Raw genomic sequence first — 20663 nt, 5'->3', positions numbered from 1 at the left:
CATGGTTCCGGCCGCTTCAGGGAATGGCATGGGGTAGGCAGAGGGGCGGGAGCTTGGCCGGCCGCACGAAAGAACCCCACGGGCCGCGTTTTTGAGACCCCTGCTCTAGTAGCTTCCCAGATATTGAGGTCAGGCTGATCGGTCTATAGTTACCTGGCTCCTCCTTTTTCCCTCTTTTAAAGATGGGCATTACATTAGCCCTGCTCCAGTCTTCTGGGTTCTCTTTCAGTGCCAGGCAAGTAGGTTGAAACTTTAGTAAAGAACAGAATTATCAGACACACAGATGAACATATGTTGGAGAAGAATCAACATGGAGTTTGTGTTGGGAAATTGTGCTTCATCAATCTGTTAGAATTCTTTGAAGGCATCAACAAGCATGGGGACAAAGGTGAGCCAGTGGATATAGTGGTCTTGGACTAGCAAAAAGCCTTTGACAAGGTCTCACACCAATGGCTTTTAAGCAAGTAAGCAGTTAGAGGATAAGAGAGAAGATCCTCTCGTGGTTCAGTAACTGATTAAAAGATAGGAAACAAAGAGTGGGAATAGTCTGTCACTTTTTTGGACAGAGGTAAATAGTGTGGTCCCCCAAGCACCTGTACTGGAACCTATGCTGTGCAACATATTCATAAATGATCTGGAAGAGGGTGTGAACAATAGGTTGGCAGAATTTGCAGGCAATACACAATTCAAGATAGCTAAGTCCAAAACTGATTGTGAACAGTTAAAAAGGAATTTCACAAAATTTTATCTGTGTCTCCGTAGATGAGTTTTCAAGTCACTTTTTAAAATTAGGACTGATGTGATTGTTTTCTTACTCCAGAAATTACAAAATAAATGTATCTTTAAAACATGGGGAAATATTAGATCAACCTGATCACCCATGGGCCAGCTTTGTGCTCCAGTCAAGTTCTGGGGTAGCTATTACATAACTGTGTTGTGTGCACTGCGGGGCAACCCTCTGTCGTAGGCATCAGCTGCTTATTGCAGGATTTGGATGTCTTGGGTTCGAAAAGGAGCTACAAGATTCAAGTGTAAGATATGATGAATACCTGTCATCCTGGCTCTTTGGGGCAGTGTTAATGTTACCAACATTAAGAAAAAGTAATGTAAATCTTTTTTAATTGAAGGTTCTCAGAACAAACTTATCTATATGAACTTGTCCTCTCTCATTTTCACTAGTTAAAGGTCTTAATTGCAAAACTAAGTTATTCATTAAAAAAAATTAATCCTTTAGCAATATCATTGAGTTGCTATTAATTTCCCAATATGTCTGTTTAATTTACTCATTCCTCCTGCAGGTTTTGAAGCGGCCAGAATATTTTGGGAAGTTTGGTAAAATACATAAAGTTGTCATCAACAACAGCACATCATATGCAGGCTCCCAGGTAAGCCATGGTAGGAGATTCTTGGGCTTTTGTTGCTCTGGTATTGTGGTGGCACTGTTCATGACAGGAGTTACGGGTTCAAGAAGAATCTGGGCTACGTTTTCCTGATTGAGTGGTGGCTAATTATCATGGCAAATTATCATGGCAGGTTGTGGGGCTGGGGTTTGGAGAATCAATACTACAGTAACAGAGTACATAGAGTAATATTGATTGTATCCTTAAATGACTTTGCACTTGCAGTCCTTGGAAAGTGTCTGCAAAATAATGGAGGTCGTGGTAGGAAAGCAAAAGATAGAATCTTCAGAAAATAATAGTGTGGAATCTATTCTACTCTGGAATAATAGTGTGGTATCTATTCTTACATTTCCAGCTACCAAGTACTTTAATAAACCATATTTTAATAAGCTTTTCATTTTCACAAACTTTTAAGAGCTTTAAGCTTCCTTTTTTCAGACCTTTACATTTACTACCTTTCAAGTAAATGAATTGTTTGATTTCAAACAAATGTAATTTTAAACCTTGTTAAATGAATTTTAGCCAGATAGTAAAGGAAAATTAAAAAAAAAAAAAACTAACCAGAAAGAATTCCACATTGTTCAATTCTTTCTCTAGGGTCCGAGTGCAAGTGCATACGTAACCTACATCCGATCAGAAGATGCTCTCAGAGCCATACAGTGTGTCAATAATGTGGTGGTAGATGGCAGAACACTTAAGGTAGTATTTTGCATTCTGTGATTGGCACATGCAAGGACTTTAACATCTAGTGCAGATACTAAAAATCTGTTTCAGATTTGTTGCTATATTTTACTCAATAAAAACATCCAGTTAGACACAGTATTTATATAAATCAGCAGAGCTGGTCATAGAATCCACGTGTCTTGAGTTTGAGCTCTTGTGCCTAGTGTTTTGTGGGAGGGCTCAGAAATGAATAGGAGATGAACTCAGAAAATCCCGGCTTGTAATTGAGATTTTTTTGGCCCTACCTTTACAAATATGAAAGTAAATCTCTACCCAACTTTGGTCTTGCTTTTTATTTTGATGTGATGAAAATTGATTTTGAAGTACGTTCTGATTATCTAGACCCTGGATATGAGTCTCTTATGTTACTGATATCCTATTTAGGCCTTATCAAAAAACTTGTTTCAATGAACTCCAATTTTTATGAAGGTATATTGTCTTCTGAGACCTCTGTTAAATTCAGAGGGCTTTTTTGTGCTTGAAATGTGGCTTCTAGGTTTCTGTGCTTAGCTCAGCTACTCAGTCTCACTTTTCTTTCTCCTTCAGGCATCTTTAGGTACAACAAAATATTGCAGTTATTTCCTAAAGAACATGCAGTGTCCAAAACCTGACTGTATGTATCTACATGAGCTGGGGGACGAAGCAGCCAGTTTCACAAAAGAGGAGATGCAGGTAGATGCGCACAGAAAGGAGGATCCTAAATTGTAGTGTAAATGTCTGTTTTTTTCCTGTGTATGACTTATATTAAAGTGTAGTGTAGCCAGCCTTTAAATATTATCATAGCAAAACTTCTTTTTTTTTTTTAACCCCAGAAGATACTTAGCCAATAGGGCACTGGTGGTTTTCCAATAAGAGTGCTGTTTTTACAGGCTCAAAAGGAGTCAATCTTCCAAGTATTGGATAGTTAAAGGTTTGTAAGACAATTGTGGGATAGTTTATATTTCCTACTGTATCTCATGAAATGGGTGCTAAGCATTTGGAAGAGTATTAAGATGTTTTGAGGGTAATTTATTAGCACGTAATACATCTATAAGTTTGCATTAACCAAATTTTAGGTTCATGATTGTCATGAGCGTCTCAAAGTGGATTTTGTTTAGGGATTGGAAGGAAACCATACAGGTTTCTGTTCCTCCCATAATCCAGTAGTTTGGCTTGCATGACTGAAGGTGTGGGCTTCGAAGAATTGCCTTTTGAGTATAGATCAGAAGAATGTGGTGGTGTCATAAAAACGGAGTATATTTTTTTTTAACTTTGCATGATTTTGGAGACTTTTCTCTGAAGCCTTGTGCTACTGAAGGGGGTGTATAAGGTCTCTAACTCTGATTGGATTACCTATGATACTTAGTGGAAGTGGGATGCATAATCAGTGCTGTTTGAGTGAGCCGTAGTAAGGTAACTAAAGTAAGGATTGTTTTTCCCCCGGTACTACTTAGTTTTTTATGAAATGATTTAAAATGAGAAACAATACTTCTGCTGTTTTAAAAATGTAAGGCTAAAAAGATTACTGTTTGATTGAGTTGTAATATAGTACAGTATTTCTGGGATGACTTGACATTGTCATGAATAGTTCAATTATATTTATCTGAATTTTTTTTAACTCTGATGGGTATAACTGAGGGCTGTTTACATGGGTTGGCAATGTGCACCATGGGGGTGCGATTTCTAAAGTGCACTCATGCTTTGCACATTAATTGATCTGCCTAGACCCTGCTGGTGCACACTAGATTTCCTCGTGCACTTCAGCAAAGTACTGTTTGACACAGTACTATGTTAAAGTTTACTAGGGAATATTTAGGGTCTACATGGACCGGTTAGTGTACAACATGTTTGAGTGCTTTCGGAATCACACTCCATAATACTGGATTCTGTAGACATACGATTTCGTGACACTACGTACAAAATGTGTGTTAAAGGTGTAATGAACACTTGATACTTGCATAATGATGTAGTTCCAATTTTACGGGAGTAACATTTTGCTTCTGTTTCTAAAGTGCCTATCATAGTGTTGAGGGTCACTGGGCACAAGTGACTGGGCATTTTAAATTCAATTTGTTTGCATTTTGCAACTTTAGATTTAATTTAAAATTCTTGAAAATATTGAAATTAAACTTGCATGTAATATTACCTTGTAACCATTCTAACCCAAGCCTCATACCAAAAACTTCCTTCAAATTTGGACAGCTTTGGTTGTCGGAAGAGAGAAGGCAAAATGTTTTAATATTTAGTCTAACCCTATTTCAGTTGTCATGCTTAAGTGCCTTCTCTCAAAAAATAAATAAAACATAGAAGAAGCTACTCTGCATTAGATTGAATAAACTTTAAATAAATGGTTCTAATATGTTCTAGGAATGCCAAAAGGATAGACCTGAATTGAATGAATCTCATCCCCTTCTTCACTCAGAAGTAGAGTCTGTGCAGTATGAATCATTCAGGCATAGAAATCTCCCCAGTTCCTGAAAGCACCATGCATATCTCCCTGTAATACTTTGCTGTACAGAAATCCACTTCTGTATTGAACAAACTCCAGTCACACTAACCAGAATGCTTTTGCTTACCCTATTGACAGCTGTGTGATACTTTTGAAATAGTCTTTGGAATGCAGAACTGTTCGCAACAGCAAAGAAACTCTTTGAAATGAAGCGACTATCTTTCTTCCCTCTGGACAGCTTAATATACGTTAGGGAGATGTAAAATGCAGACTACACACTTCTCTTGGAAACTTACTTGAAACGTACTTGGACTGTACTACAACAAACACTTTTGCTTGAACTGGAGAATAAGTCCTAGGAAGGCTTCAGTAAATTGGTTTTCTGTTTTAAAAGGTACCAAAAGAGAAAATAAATTTCATGTTAAGCCACAAGCAATTTGGCAAATTCAGCTGGTTGAGTGTATCTGAGAGCATGAGCCTCTGACTCCTTGGAATAACCTTTTGACTGCAAAATTGGAAGCCCAAACTTTCCATTAGAGTGTCAAGCAAAGCCTTATAGCTTTGTGTGCCCCAAGATCTTTCAGATCGGGGAGGGAATATGAACTTCAGCTTAGGTTTCATTGAAAATTTTAACCCTTTCCCCAGGCAGGAAAACACCAAGAATATGAACAGAAGCTACTGCAAGAATTATACAAACTAAACCCCAACTTCCTCCAGCTGTCTACGGGTACAGTTGACAAGAACAAGAACAAAGTGACAGCACTGCAGAGGTATGATGTGTAAGTACTGACTCCAGACTGACTGACAACACTTCCCTTTTAAAGTTATTTTCATTAAAATTGCTGATCCTCTCTCCCATCTCACCCAATGCTTGCTGTTTAATATGGAAGGTGTGAAATGTTCCATCTCAAATTTTCGCTTACATACAAATGCAGTATTATGCAGTACTTCATTCTAGTTGTAACAACATGTGCTAAATCATCTTTGATAAATGAAAGGATTCCCCCTTCTTGTACCACATGGTTTTGTGCACATTAACTCGAAACAAGCTGTCGTCGTTTTGAAGCAGATATCAGAAGGGTTTTATTTAATATTTTCACAATTTTTGCAATAACATTAATGCAATTCAGTGAATACTATTAAGCAGCAAATTCTTGGTAATTATAGCTAATGTGGCGTTTGCTTTGTGATAAGAGGGCAGGCAGTCTCTGTTGTCACGGTGGCTGAAGTGTCTAAATATTTGATATTATTTAATATTTACATCAGTGTTAAGATTTGAACACAGACTAAGGCCTGGTCTACACTAGGAAATTAGGTCCATATAATTGGGTAATTCAGGGGTGTGAAAAATTCACATCTCTGAGCTATGCAGTTAAAGGGACCTAGCTTCTGGTGTAGACAGTGATAGTTTGATGGGAGAATTCTCCTGTTGACCTAGTTACCGCCTCCTGGGGAGGTGGAGAACCCATGCTTACTAGAGAACCCCTCCCTTCAGCACAGGTAGCGTCTTCACTGAAGCGCTACAGCGGCACAGCTCAAGTGGTGCAGGTACGCTGCTGCAGTGTTTTAAGTGTACACAAGCCCTAAAAATCTGGGCAATTCAAAGTAAAACAGTTGAACTTTCGTCTTTGCTTTTACCTTTGGCTGAGAAACGGGCACATGGTGTGAACTATCCTTGGGTGCTACATCCTAGCAAACTTAAATGGTGGTTTTGGTTAAATATTTGAATTGTAACTTTCTCTTTCTTTGCGTCTGTCTTCCCATTACTGCTTGTTACTAGATATTTTTCAGCTGTGGTCTACTTTCCAAAAGCCACCTCCTGACAGTTTTTTTCATCCAGTAATTTACAACCATACAAAAAATAAACCAAAAGCTAAAACAAGTAGCTGGTGTGTTTTGCTAAATGTTAAATTTAAGATGAACAAAAAGGAGCTCTTAACTACTTTCCATTCAAGAAGGGACTTTCATACTGGGGGTAAACTTTTAAAATGTGCCTTACATTTTATATAGCACTTCTGATGCAGGATCAGAGTTTTGTGGGCTTGTTAACCCAGTACTGAAACGAATTCTGGCAGCAGCACTAGACAACAGTTTATGCAAGAAAATGAAGAAAACCATATCAAAAGGAAACAGCCAGGGGAGTTCGGATAGTTATATTCTGTCTACCAGCACTGGAATCTGACTAAGAGACTAGGATTATCTTTCCCTACTCTTATAGGAAGTGTCATAATCGTTAATGATTGCAAGTGATTGGGATCGCCAGATTTCTCATCTGAAGCACTGACACCGACTGTCATGCCTTGAGCCTTCGTTTCAATACTAACTTGGAGGGAAGAGTGTAACCAAGTTAACCCAACACACCAACTTTTGCAGTAGTCATGTGCTGATGGGTTTTACATCCAGGGCCTGAACCAGTTCTGCTTAACTTGAAACCTGATGGGATCCCAGCACAAGATGTTACAGAACAGGAAGTGAAGCATTGCTCCATCTGAAACTGCTGCAGGAATTCAGGTAGTTGGAAAGCAGTTATGAGCATTGGAATCTGGCCAGGCCCCCAGAGCTATCATCCTGGCACTTGTGAAAAATGCAAGTGGACTGAACTTCAGTTTGTCATTCATCTGAAATGCATAACTACAGTGGGAAACTGATTCAGTACTGCTGTGGAGTGGTGGACAGTATTGTCTGGATTGCCAGTGCCCTTTCAGCAGTGAGGAAGTTGGAGGTCTCCATTCAAATATTAATCAGACATGGCCATATGTAGTTTGAGAGCTGATTAAATTATAGACTAATCATATTTAAATTGCTAACCCCTTCACAACTTTCTACTTATAAACAGCTTCTCATTTGTCTGATTCCTTGCCTTGCGACTGTCTTTCTCCTGTTAAATTCTACATCTGAGTCAACAATTTCACAATCATTCTCTTGACTGTCCGGTGTTAGGATTTCACTGAGGGATCAAGCAGAAGCTGAGCTCTGAGAAATATATGTTCAAATGTAAGCCTGCAGTAATAGTAGAGAAAACATAATTACTGGGCAAAAACTTTGTATAAACATTATTTTTCCAAGTTTGTTCCAGTGTGAAAGTCCCTCTTCATGCTATTTTTTCCCTCATTTGTGTGAAAGGCAAATGCTGTAATTTCCACCTGTGTGAGTGTGTGTCCGTAAGAAGTACCTATTGGTACAGCATTCCATAGTTATATAGTAGAAGTAATGACAGTTGTATTCACTTAAAAAATATAGGGTGCTGATACCAGTGGGTTGATTTTAAAAAGTTCTGGCCCTCTTTTTCTTCTGCCACTTTCCTCAAACTTGTTTTTAATGGGGCAAAATGATTGATGCTTTCTTGTAATACTAAATATGTTTGTCGCTGGCACATAGGGTGAGGGATTATTGCTGGAGAACTGCTCTTAGGAAGCATTTAGCTTTCATAAGCACTTTAAAACATTTTTTTCCACAGGAAAGTCTATGCTATGATTTGAATATTTTGGGATCTGTTAAACCATTAGACTTTTTTTTTGGAGGGAGGGGAAGGAGAAAATGCTGATTGCAGTCTGAAGTCACATCTAGACTAGAATTAATTTGAAATTTTGTCTGGGTTGAAAATTAGTCTCTTGCGTCAGGATAGAATGGTGCAAAGGGCAAAAGAAAATTTTTAATCATGACATGAGATGTAGTATAAATTGATTCTCAATTTGGTAAAAGGTAGTTGATAGGGTGCCATATTTAGCCTCTTCTCTCAAAGGTGAGAGATCTAAGATGAGTTTTATGCACAAATGAAAGATTTGACCTACTTAAATGTACATAGGAGTTGACCCACAAAGAGAGAAGAGTAGATGGAGACAAAATAGTAAATCTTACAATATCTGAGGTGTGGGGACAGCCAGGATTGTAATGAGATATTAAGACTGAATAGGAATTTGGAAAATGGTGCTATTGCTAAAGAGCCATAGGAATCTTCCTGGTCCCAATTCAGAACTTATTAAATCCACCTGTATATGTGGAATGAATACTTGGGCAGGCAGTAAGTCTGTTATACTTATGAAGAGAAATCAGAAAGCAGGTGTGTAAGAAGACTCAGCTTTTAGTGTATGCCCTTTTACAATGATGCGCTTGTACACTATGCAATCACTTGCCTTAAATGGGATGCTGTTTTCTAAAGTGGATAGGAAAGAACAATAGGAAAAAATGAAGGGAGCTAGACATTAATAGGTTTTGTGTTGTGGTATTAGCTGATGACATATTTATTATATAAATGTACTTTTACAAATAAACACATAAAAACTGGCTGCAGTGTTGCCTGGGGATGTAATTCCCTGCAGCAGTAAATAACTTCCACTTTGACTACTTCCTCTGAAGTCATTCTTCCAGATCAGATACATTTCATGGAGTGAACTCTACTTTTGTTTTGTAGAGGAAATCATAAAGGTTTTAGATTAAAAGAAGTGAACTGGGCAGTAACTTGGATAGACTGCTTTAAAGTGTTCTGGAGTGGCTAATTTCATGGTCTAGTGATGGTGCTGTGGACCATCAGGCAGGCAACCAAATTCAATTTCAGCTCTCAGGCCAGCCTGGGAAAATCTTCAGGGAGATGGTGGGATGTGGAAGATCTTCAGGGGAAAAAAAATGATTACTTTTTATAAAACTACTAAATACTTTTGTGATACAGTGAAGAAGCTTTAACTGAGAGCAAGCCTATGGGATTTGTTACTGGAAGCTGTCTAAATGGATATTTTACAGTTGGACAAGTTTGGACTCCAATGTAGGTGATCCGATTATCTAATCAGTGGGTAGAACTCTGTTTCCTTCAATCTTCTCTCTTGAGGAGCCTCTTTTATCCATCAGCATTAAAATCTATTTGAAAGATATGCCCAGATAATTCCATTCCTATGGACTGTCTGGTGCGAGGATTCATTTCCTCGGCGGTTAAATTTTTTTAGAACACTTTCTTCATAACTTGAACTCTTCTTTTTTTACTCTTGCCTTTTTCCAGACCCAACAGTAATAACAAAGATGCCTGGCCATCATTACAGAGTTCAAGTAAATCAGCCAACGGTTTAACAATGGAACACAGGAAAACGCCTCCTATATTAGAAAATGGCACAGACCCAGAACACATGACTCCAGATGGTCCAGACTCAGATTTCGGGTAATTGTGCTGCCTTTTATACTTTAGCTAGCTTGCTTTCTCTCTCACTTAATGGTGTGGAGGGATGGTTCTCTGGACTCTCTGGTTGGAGAGCTGGATTCAAAACTTGATCAGGTCACATATAGAAACTAGTTTGGGCTCAGCCTAGCCTCTACCCCATTGCAAAAACACTGCATGTGTGACAGTTTGGGAAAATCCTAGAGCTAAGATAATAGGTGATGATGCAGGTAAGGACTGACATGAATTGGCAGCACTATGGTCATAGGAAGCTTGTGTAGAAGCTTCCCACACTAAGCATGTCCTAGCCAGGGATAAGTCCCCCACATTTATGAACAACTTCAAAAGTTCTTCAAGAAAGGTATAATTCTTGTAGTCCATTAGGAGGCTTTTAGTTGATGACCCTTTGAAAAGTTGGCTTATGATGGCCAAAAAGGTAAATATTGTAATACTAAATACTTACTTCCATCTCTTCACCTTGATGTGTTCTGGGAACTAAGCCACAATATTCAGGGTTTCCTATGGTTTCGTACACTAGCATGAATGGCAGGGCACCACAGTTTGCTGGAATTCCTTTGTGCCAAGGAGTCTCCTCTACTTGTTTGACCGTTTCCCTACAAACTGTTACACTGGGTCTCTGAATTTCTTTATAGTACTGTTGGTATCCACTTCCATCATAAACATCGTTGGGCAGATTTTGCAACATCTTACAATCATATCACCCCAGGCTATGATTCCATTAGATCTCTTGGGCTAAACTGGGTTGGACTAATCCAAAGTTTAGAAGGGAGAAGACAAAGGAAAATCTAGAATATCACAGATGTTCTAGTGCTGATTCAGCAGCTATTCTTCCTTTTGGGTCAGTATTGAACCAAACCTTAGAATAAGAGAAATTTCACTGTTGAAGGTCACGCCTTTTGGTTGAGATGTAAGAGGGGTCGTCCTCATTTGTGTTCAGAAATCCTATGGTGCTTCACCCAAGAGTAGGAGTGTTAACAAAAGTGTCTTGGGCAAATTCCAATTAGGTAATTCAGCTTCTAAAATTTCCCCTCTAGTTTCAGTTAACTCTGATATTCTTCACTTCCAGTCATTTATTGCTGTGTGCAGCTAAACAATTACTAAGTTTCACTCTAGCTGTGGCTGAATTTCACCGGTGGACAAGCATAATATAGGCTGTACTGGGATCTTTCTGAATGGAATGCACTACATAAGCAAAATTATTAAAATGTAGGCGATTCATTGATTTTTGTTTATTGATGGGGTTGTAACTTATAGCTTGTAAATTCTGTTCACTTAAAGACCCTTTGTATAGATCTAAAGTATAATCTGTTTTGCTTCTCAGCAATTGGATTGTCATAAACAATCATATACTTGCTTCAAGATGCAGCAGTACTATTATTGTCAATGTCTTTGTAGGGTTGAAATGTCATTTAAACATTTTTTTTCTACCAAGAACTGAATACTTAAGACTTTCCTACATAAGGACATGCAGGAATGTTAATACGAATTAACTAAAGGTGTGAATTTGAAGTGGATTAGTTAAAACCACATTAAATAGTCTCTAAGGTACCACAAGTGCTCCTTTTCTTTTTGTGTGGATGCTGTTGTTCCAAATTAATGGCCTTAATTTGGTTTAGTTCAGTTCATTTCAAAGTGGATTAAGAAGGTGAAATAAGACCACTGTAATTCTGAATGAGGGTGTTAATTTGGGTGAATTTTCCACATGTCTCTGTGAAGACAAGCTATTAGTGAAGATTTTGCAACAGAATTCTTGTGCTGTAGATATACATTAACCTTTGTCATAAATCTCTGTTCAAAATGTAAATAGGATAAGTTACAGAACTTTATTTTTCTTGAGATGAGCAAGAAATAATTAAGTGGACTACCTTGGAATAGTCATCTACTACATATCTGTTCCTATATGATGTTTGTCCTAAATTGTTTTAAAAATACTTGAGGCCCAGTTCTGATCTCTGTCAGGTTTAACCAATGTGTTTATGCACACAAATTGCTTTTACCCAAGTCCTGTGCTCTCTGATTAAGTTTTAAATTAATTCTAACCTCTTAAATGATGTTTTCTAGCTAGCCAAATGGCCTTGTACAATAAGTAGTGCCCAAACTTCACAGCAGCAGGACATTTTAATAACTGGCTAAGATCTAGAGGGCTGCACTCAAGTAAAATAACTCAACATTAATATGAATAACTTTTGCACCAAATACAATGTTTGTAATTTGACCTGTATTGAACTGTGGCTTTCTAATAAAAATGTAATATTCTAAAGTTCTTCATGTTACTTTTGATATTCTTTCTCTGCAGAGGAAAGCATTTGGGTCTGTACAGTCTGACACTTGTACAGGCCTCTGCTGTGCTAGGGGTAGATAAGCTGTACTTGTGGTCATAGCCTGAATTTACAGGACTTTTGCATCTGGCCCTACACTGAAGCCCTAGGATAGCATGGAATTCAGAGCACTCTGGACTGCTCGTAAATGGCTGTCAGAATCTCTTATTATGGCTGCAGTGATGATTCAAAGGGATTTGTGTAGCTTCCAGTGAATAGGATTCTGAGGTGGCATTTTTGTCCTTTTCTGTTTTTGATTGTTTCTCTGCATTTCTCTCGATTTTAGACCTTGCCTCTACTCAGATTTTCTGAGTCTGGAGACTTAATTCCCTCTCCACCTTAGTAGTTGTCCAGGTCAAAGTTGAAACACCAGTGACAAGCCATTCTGGGAAGCTTGAACTGCCACTGCCTTGTCTGCTTTCTCTAGATGAAGGATGTCAGTCTTCAAGGCAGTCAATCTCATTCCTCTTATAAGCACTAAATACACATCAGGGAGCGGGGGAACTAAGTTCTTTGTGCATCTCAGTAACAAACCCATGGTGGTACTTTTTTTTTTTAAACTGATGAAGCAGGCAGAATTGAAGGATAACAAATTTGGGATTGCAGATGAACCATTGGCTGCTCAGTAGAACAATGCACAAGCAGAATAGAGTGTATGGAAATACACCTCTATGGCCATAAACTAAAACTTAGCAAATGGTAAAACTGGAACACTTCTGATTTAAGAAGTCCTCAAACAATAGGAGGACTTTCCTTCATAATCTCTTGAAACTAGTTTTGGGCAGTTTCTGCTCTAGGCGTTTATACCACAAAATAAACCAACTTCTGATGTTCATTATGGTTATTCTGGTGGTTGCATATATCTTATTTGATTTTTTTGTTCCCCCTTTCACTTTTTCCAGCCCTCTCGACAAACCTTCAGATGCTCTCAGTATAGGAAATGGTGACAACTCACAGCAGGTATGGCCTGAAAGCCAACATTATGTAAATGTCAATTGTATTTGTTTGAAGCTCAGTTGCAACCTTTATTTTGAAAGAGACATATTTTTTGTGTGTGAAATATCAATGTGGCATGTTAGTTTCTTTTGATAACTGTCAACTAATTTTATAAATTTTATAAAGCCTGCTGCAGTTTCCACGATATGCATCTGAGGAAGTGAGCTGTAGCTCACGAAAGCTTATGCTCTAATAAATTGGTTAGTCTCTAAGGTGCCACAAGTACTCCTTTTCTTTTAACTAATTTTAAATGTCTTTTGATCCAAAAATAGGCTGCATCAGGCTGATTTGTTTCACATTTAAACTGTATGCTCACAGAACTAATCTTAATTTAATCTGATTTTTTTCTAGTCTTCAAACTGAATTTTAAAATGTTTTTTTAATATGGAATGACTTTAAGTCCAAAGATACATATCTTATTCTATCGTCTTTTTTTCTCCCCTGCCACCAGATAACAAACAGTGACACACCTTCACCACCACCTGGTTTATCAAAACCCAATCCAGTCATACCCATCAGTTCATCCAATCACAGTGCGCGGTCTCCTTTTGAAGGGGCTGTAACAGAGTCACAGTCGCTCTTCTCGGACAACTTCCGGCACCCCAACCCCATCCCAAGCGGGCTCCCCCCATTCCCCAGCTCTCCACAGACTTCCAACGACTGGCCCACAGCACCAGAACCACAGAGCCTCTTCACATCAGGTATGAAAGCCTGGTTAAGGTGTTGGAAGTCACTTAGTTTTGAAGTTTATGCCTCTTTATTTTTTCACACCATTATTTTAATTTCATTTGATAGTCAAATGCATATTGACTTAATTCTTATCAAGAAATCACTCTTCCCAACATCCCAACTGCTTGTTGGAATTATCAGAGCATCTAGTGTAGTAGTATTCATGTCTGTTTAAATGCTAAAAACACAATTTATTACGGATCTTAGTGTTGAAAGCATGTTCAAATTTTTTGGCATAAAATAACAGAACAACGTAGAGAGGTATGAGTAATATATACCAAAGCCATATTTGTATTATCTGAAGATCCAGCATGCACAGGTTTGTAATTATATTTAGTGAAGTGATTATGACAGAGTTTTTGGCTGATGGCTATGCAAGCTAGCTTATTCTCCATATTTTTTGGCCAGTGTTTGACTACACAACCACTCATTTTAGGAAGTGTGAAAGATATTAGGGCCAACTGTAGCCCTGCAGAGATGGTTTCTTTTAGAATATCCATTCACACGAATGGGATGTTGTGCTGTATCAGGTACATGAACTGAAACTAGACATACTCTGTGGTGGTATCAAGTATCTAGTGGTTAATGGCACATAGATGTTTGTTCAAGATCAGAATACTTTGTTTGAGTTAATATATTTTTCATGTTCTTCACCTGAATTCATAATCCTGTTTTGTCATCAAAATTCATACTAAGGAAATGATTGTATTGGAGATTGTCTTCATGTAAGGAATAAGCAACAGCGGAGGATGAACTCCCAGACAACATAGATCTGGTTTCCACTGCTGTCACTTGTGCTTTATGGTTTGTGTTGCCATTTAAATTTTAGGTTATGTCTAAACTATGTCTTGCAGCAGCACAGCTGTACCACTATCACCGTGCTGCTGTAAAGTTGCCCGTGTAGCTGCTCTTTGCTGGCAGGAGAGCGCTCTCCCGCTGGCATAATTAAACCACCCCCAGTGAGCAGCGTTAGCTGTGTTGGCAGGAGATCCTCTCCCGGTGACATAGCGCTGTGCACACCAACACTCTTGTCTGTGAAACTTATGTCAGTCAGGGGAGTGGAAAAATAACAAAGTTTTACTGACAAAAACGATAGTGTAGATAAAGCCTAAATGTGGAAGATCTACTTTCCTCATGCCTAGTGTCTTATAATCCCATAATTCTCATATTGGGGACAAAAGTGGAAGTTTAGATTCTAGTCTTCTGAGAAATGATGCACAGAGCAGTTTCCATAATTTCTCCAGTCTTCTCATAGTGGTGTGTACTCCTCTAAGCAGTTGATTCTAGCGTCTCCCTAATGAAGGGAGACAATGCAAATGCTCATTTGTGATACTGCCTTATAGAAGGGGACTTGCTGGCTCAGAATCTATCTCCAGCATGTTGTCTCATACTTTCTACAAAAACTGAATGACAGTTTCCAGTGTTCAGAGACTATGAATTTAATACTATTTATATATGTTTTAAAAATAAGATGAACTCTCTCTCTCTGTGTACACACACGCACGCGCGAATTGAAAATGCAAGGAAGAGTTTTTGGTAACTCATGTCCACAACAGTGCTTCAAAGCACTTATCAAAATTTACAGTACAGCTATTTTTCTTCAACTTCCTTTGTCAAGGCGCATATTTTACTCATTCGTGTAATTTGGTGGTGTTTATACTCTGCAAGCTATTTCCCAGGGTTGCTCAGAAGTCATCAGTACTTTGTTTTCAGAAGTACAAGAGGCCAATTTTTTTCCCCTCCTACAAAATTGTTACATATCAGCCCTGAAGTACAACATTAGAATTGAAAGCATAATATTTAACAGCACCTTTATTTAATAAGACTAAGGGATTTTTACTTTGTCGCTCTGACTAATGCATTATTCAGTGGGAAAACTTTTACTAGTAAAAACTCAAGGAATATTCTGTGCAAGCACCTGTTTAGTCACCCTATATTTCTGTTCTTTGCTTTTACTGAAGATATTTATTTGGTAAGGGCTTTCTTTTTTGCACTTTAGACCTGATTCTGCTTTATCCTGCAATGAAATCAGTCCTGTCTGTACTATCTCAAATCACCCCAGATTCCTAGTTAGTTTATAGTGGAGTGAGATAGAAAGATAAGATGGGCTGCGAAAGTGGAAGCGCTTGTTCAAATACCAAATGTCTTTGGGGAAATGTCATAAAAATGTATTAATATGAAAGGTGGCCAAACGTTGACATTTAATAGTGTTGGATCTGAAAACTGCAGCAATAAGATTTTTTTTTTAAAAAGACCACGGAGGTGAGATTAGTTGAAATGTTAAATGTCATCCCTCTTCTCCTCCAACAGAAACCATCCCAGTATCCTCCTCTACAGACTGGCAAGCGGCATTTGGGTTTGGCTCCTCCAAACAGCAAGAGGATGACTTAGGGTTTGACCCCTTTGATATCACCCGCAAAGCCTTAGCAGACCTGATTGAGAAGGAACTGTCAGTCCAAGACCAGCCTTCCCTCTCACCTACATCTCTTCAGAACCCTTCCCCGCACACTACAACCGCCAAAGGGTCAGGGTCTGGATTCCTGCATCCTGCTGCGCCCTCAAATGCCAACTCTCTCAGTAGCACCTTTCCAGTCTTGCCGCAGAGGTTCCCGCAGTTTCAACAGCACCGAGCAGTTTACAACTCCTTCAGTTTTCCAGGCCAAGCAGCTCGCTATCCTTGGATGGCCTTCCCACGCAATAGCATCATGCACTTGAATCACACAGCAAATCCCACCTCAAATAGTAATTTCTTGGACTTGACTCTCCCGCCACAACACAACACAGGTCTGGGAGGGATCCCTATATCAGGTAGGTGAATCAAGGGAGCCATGAATGTGTCACCTGATTCATGCCTTCAGCTTCTCTGAGCCAGGGTGGGAAGAGGGGGGATAGCCAGCTACCAGTGCTAGACTGCTACCAGGATTGTCTTCCTGGGATTCTTTTGGGGCAACATTGTTTTAAATGGGCCCTCTTTCATTTTTTCAGAAGGTTTAATTGGATGTTTAGCCTTGTAACATTGAGCTTTATAAGGAAGGTGGAGTATCTTGTGCCCAATTATTTCATTTCAAAAGAGATTGGTATTTCAGTTCTTCAGTCTTGCCAAGCTCTGGCTTTCCATGAAAACTTAAAAGGAAGACTGGGTCTTGAAATTCCAATCAGACTCCAGTATCAACATGCAGGTGCTAATCCAAGTTTCAAAAAGATATGCAAAAATTCTTTGCAAGCATAAGGGATAAAGCCACCAGCCAGCTGTCTTGGCTAGTTTGTTCCCTTTCACATGCAACCAAAACAAACTGCATATTTAACGCTCCATGCTTTATTTCTGCACTCCAAATGGTTTTAATGTTTTACATGCAATCTTTGATGTCCTAAGAGAAAACAGGCCAGTTCTGGACCATGGCTGGATTGGTGGGATATTGCAACAAACATTGTGACTAGAGGGCTAAATAGCCAGAATATTGGTCTAGTTCACTTCTGGGATTTGGAGTTCATCTTGTACTCCCAAGCCGCTTTTAATAAGTTTGGCCTGAACAGGTGTTTTCCAGGAAAAAATATTTGTGGCATTTTGTATTCAACATAACTAGCAATTTAAGGAAGAAAAAGTCTCCTAAGCTATTTGCAGTCATGGGTTGCGGAAAGCTGTTCCTTGAGACATTGCCGCTATTATTTTCTTTGAGCATTTTGGAGAAACATGTTGCAACTTCCTAACTGTAAGAACAATAGGACAATGGAACAGATGGCCTAGGTTGTGGAAGCTCCTTCACTGGAGGTTTTCAAAAGGATGCTGGGTAGCCATCTGTCTTGGATGGTTTAGACTAGTGGTTCTCAAACTTTTTTTTTCTCCATAGACCACTTGAAAATTGCTGAGGGTCTCCACAGACCACTTAATGATCTTTCCAAATGTTGTTTGTACCATTAGGTAACTATTGTAAAGCACTTTGGATAAAAGTGTCATATTAAAAAAAACCTTAATAATAATAAAGGGTTTTTTTTTTCTACTAGAAATAAAAGCACACAACTCATATTTTAATATCGGTAGTATTACCTTCCTAATGTGATGGATGTGCCCTCTCTCCACCGCTGCGGCAGCCCCCGAGTTGGGCCTAGGAAGAAGGGCCATCTCTCCTGGCAGCCTCAGCCCTGGAGCTGGGGAAAGTTGTCTCTTTGACCACCACAGCCCTGCACATCCCAAATTCCCCCCATGCCCTCTTCTCATCCCACTGCCCCCTCCCATCTACCCCCTATTCTCCGCAAGGCCACCACCTCACCTTACATGTGCATCTTCTCCAGGGTCCAGGCTCCTAATTAGTGGAGCCATGCCTGTGTGGCTTCATTAATTAGGTGGATGGCCCTTCATTCTCTTGTATGCGGCCACCCAGGTGCACACTTTAGAGGAAACTATCCGCGGACCACCTGAATGGAGCTCGCGGACCACAGTTTGAGAACCTCTGGTTTAGATGCAACAAAACCTGCATCTTATCAGAGGGATTAGACTTGATGACCTTTGCGGTCTTTTCTAACCCTACGATTCTGTTCTAATGATTAAAAAAATCTAAAGGCGAGTGACCTAGACATTTTTTACTACATATTTTTGTTACTCAAGTGCAGAGGCTAATTTTGGCAGTTTCTTCCCTCTGCTTTGTCCTCTGAATCCTTGCTGGAGCCCAATCATTTCCATGCTTTTTCCTTGGCTTCCCTGGAGTAAACCAAATTGTAGCCTGAAACAAATGTTGAGAGTGTCCAGACAAGCGTTTACAGTGAAGTTGGCTCCCTCAAGTTAAATGATGATTAACACTAGGTTTAAAAAACAAACAAAAAACTTTAAGGTAAACAAGAGGGCTCCTAGTTTTTTGCTATCTCATTAAGGTGTTTACACTTACAACCTAACAGTGCAAATAGATCTTTTCATGAAATTAGATCAAATATATTTGCGCTTTATTATTTATAAATAATTATAAAATTATTCTGAGCTCTGTGACTTGATATATTTTATCGTGGACCAGTGGCAAAAGGTGCTAGTCCAAGGGACCAATGGTATGGTTGAAGTTAGATATCTTGAGTCATTATGGTTAAAATAAATATTCTGTGGTGTTGCAAAGATAACCTCAACTTTGCAATAAGGCTTTTGATTCTGGCAAGATGGGTTTGCAAGGTCATTCTTAAAATCACATCATTTATTGCCTTTTGGCCATGCTGTTTTTCCCTTTTTGTGCTGCACAAGACTTGGGTATCCTTCTTGGTATTGCTCTGGAGGAAGGGTTCCATGGACCTTTGTACCCATGACTAGTATATAGCCTGTCACTTACACTTTTCACTGCCTCTTTTTAAAGGACAGAAATAATATCCACCAATGTTTTCTCTCAGTATGTAACCATTAGAACCAATTCATCTTCCAAAAATATTTTTAAATACAGAAAACACAAAATAAACATCTGCTGAAGTCTCTATGGGAAGTTCTGTCATGTTAGCTTTGAACTCTTGTTAAGAAAACATTGCAGGTTGCCTAGTTCACAGTCTGGCAAGTCTGTTAGTTCTCCAACAACCCACATTCATAGTGGTTTTGATAAACTCCTTCAGAGAAGGATATCATCTGCATGGGTGCATTGGCTAGTCTGTTTTTCTCTGATCCAAAATTAATGTAAGTACAAGAAGGTCAGATCATTTTGTTGGATTATGGATTTTTATTGTATGGATTTGTTCTGTTTGTATGGCTCATCATACACAGGTCCTGTTCAGTGACTGGGGGCTCCTAGGAACTACTGAAATATAAAATAATTATTCCTGGAAGATAGGAGGAAATGTCAGAATACTTCCTATGTTTTCCTGTGGCATGTTGACCTGTTAGAACACATCTTATATTTCCCACCACTCACTGATAGAGAGTTCTCATTTCAGATAGGTCTTCGATCTGCAGAGCTTTCTACAAAATTACTCTTACCTTTTCATGTGATAACTTCCTTTCCATGGGCTTCTCTATATACTGATATAATCAAAATGTTATGACCCCTTAGCGTGGCTGTAATTTTACATTCCATATGGGAAGAATAAGTGATCCCGGTATAAGGCACCTTTGTATGGATAATTGCAGCCATACTGGGGGACTGTACTAGTATAACTAGATTGGTAAAATCACAGACCTAACAGATAGTTATACTAATACTAACATCTGTGTAGACTAGGTCTTTAAGGCTGTGTATACACTAAGGGGCTGTAACTGATATTCTAACAGGGCCCTGCATGAGATGGTGTGGGGGTAAGCTCATTTAGCATACAAAAAATAGTGAATTGATAAGTATACATAAAGTTCTATTTAGTTAGGCAAAAAAGTAACATTGAAACTATGACTATAATAGAGAATTTCTCACCTGTGTCATCAGTGGTAGTACTTCTGTAGACAGGGCTCCAACAGCATCCAGCATTTTACTGACATGGTGGTAAAAATACTGGAAGCTGTGGGTGTCTTGCCTACATTAGAGCTTATTGGTAAGATGAACACTTTCATGGATCAGAAATAAATGCTTTCAGGATGAATACAATTTACAAACAATAATCCTGGACTAGTGTTTAGAAAAAGAGAACATCTGAGCCTTCTACGCATCATCCAGTCAACTTGCCTTTCCACTCACCCAGCCATTTTCAACGTTTTTTTATTTATATGTATATAAAACCAAACCTGATTAAAAGAGCCTCACAAAACTTTGATTTGAAATCAGCATACTGTTTGCTAGACTCTTCAGTGCCTTGATTTGCTAATTTCACTACAAATTATTTGGGGATGTTTAGCCAATTAAATTGCTGAACTTTTAGTGCTATAATTTTTCATGAAAAAGTTACTTAGTGCCATAGAGTATGGCTCTTTCAAATGTTCTGTTTTAACCATTATGGTTCCTTATTTAAGGGAGAGA

The 20663-nt window shown here is 38.8% G+C and overlaps 1 protein-coding gene across 7 annotated transcripts in view; it reads left to right on the top strand.

Annotated features, from left to right (window-relative positions):
* The window catches only part of CNOT4 (CCR4-NOT transcription complex subunit 4), a 122784-nt gene that overhangs the window by 79499 nt on the left and 22622 nt on the right, over positions 1–20663 (top strand). For 2 of the 7 annotated variants that reach the window (XM_084652595.1, XM_084652591.1), the window contains exons 4-11: positions 1299–1385; positions 1998–2099; positions 2670–2795; positions 5197–5330; positions 9542–9697; positions 12936–12993; positions 13481–13730; positions 16069–16566. In XM_084652595.1, coding sequence (XP_084508721.1) covers positions 1299–1385; positions 1998–2099; positions 2670–2795; positions 5197–5330; positions 9542–9697; positions 12936–12993; positions 13481–13730; positions 16069–16566 — 1411 coding nt within the window. The remainder of the gene's footprint in view (positions 1–1298; positions 1386–1997; positions 2100–2669; positions 2796–5196; positions 5331–9541; positions 9698–12935; positions 12994–13480; positions 13731–16068; positions 16567–20663) is intronic. The other 5 variants (XM_084652597.1, XM_084652594.1, XM_084652596.1 and 2 more) reach the window with 3 other exon arrangements.

Source organism: Lepidochelys olivacea (assembly GCF_965140295.1).
Source record: "Lepidochelys olivacea isolate rLepOli2 genome assembly, chromosome: 1".
In the NCBI taxonomy this organism is placed as follows: domain Eukaryota; kingdom Metazoa; phylum Chordata; order Testudines; family Cheloniidae; genus Lepidochelys; species Lepidochelys olivacea.
Note: the sequence above shows the minus strand (reverse complement) of the source record. Positions and strands in the feature narration are given on the sequence as shown.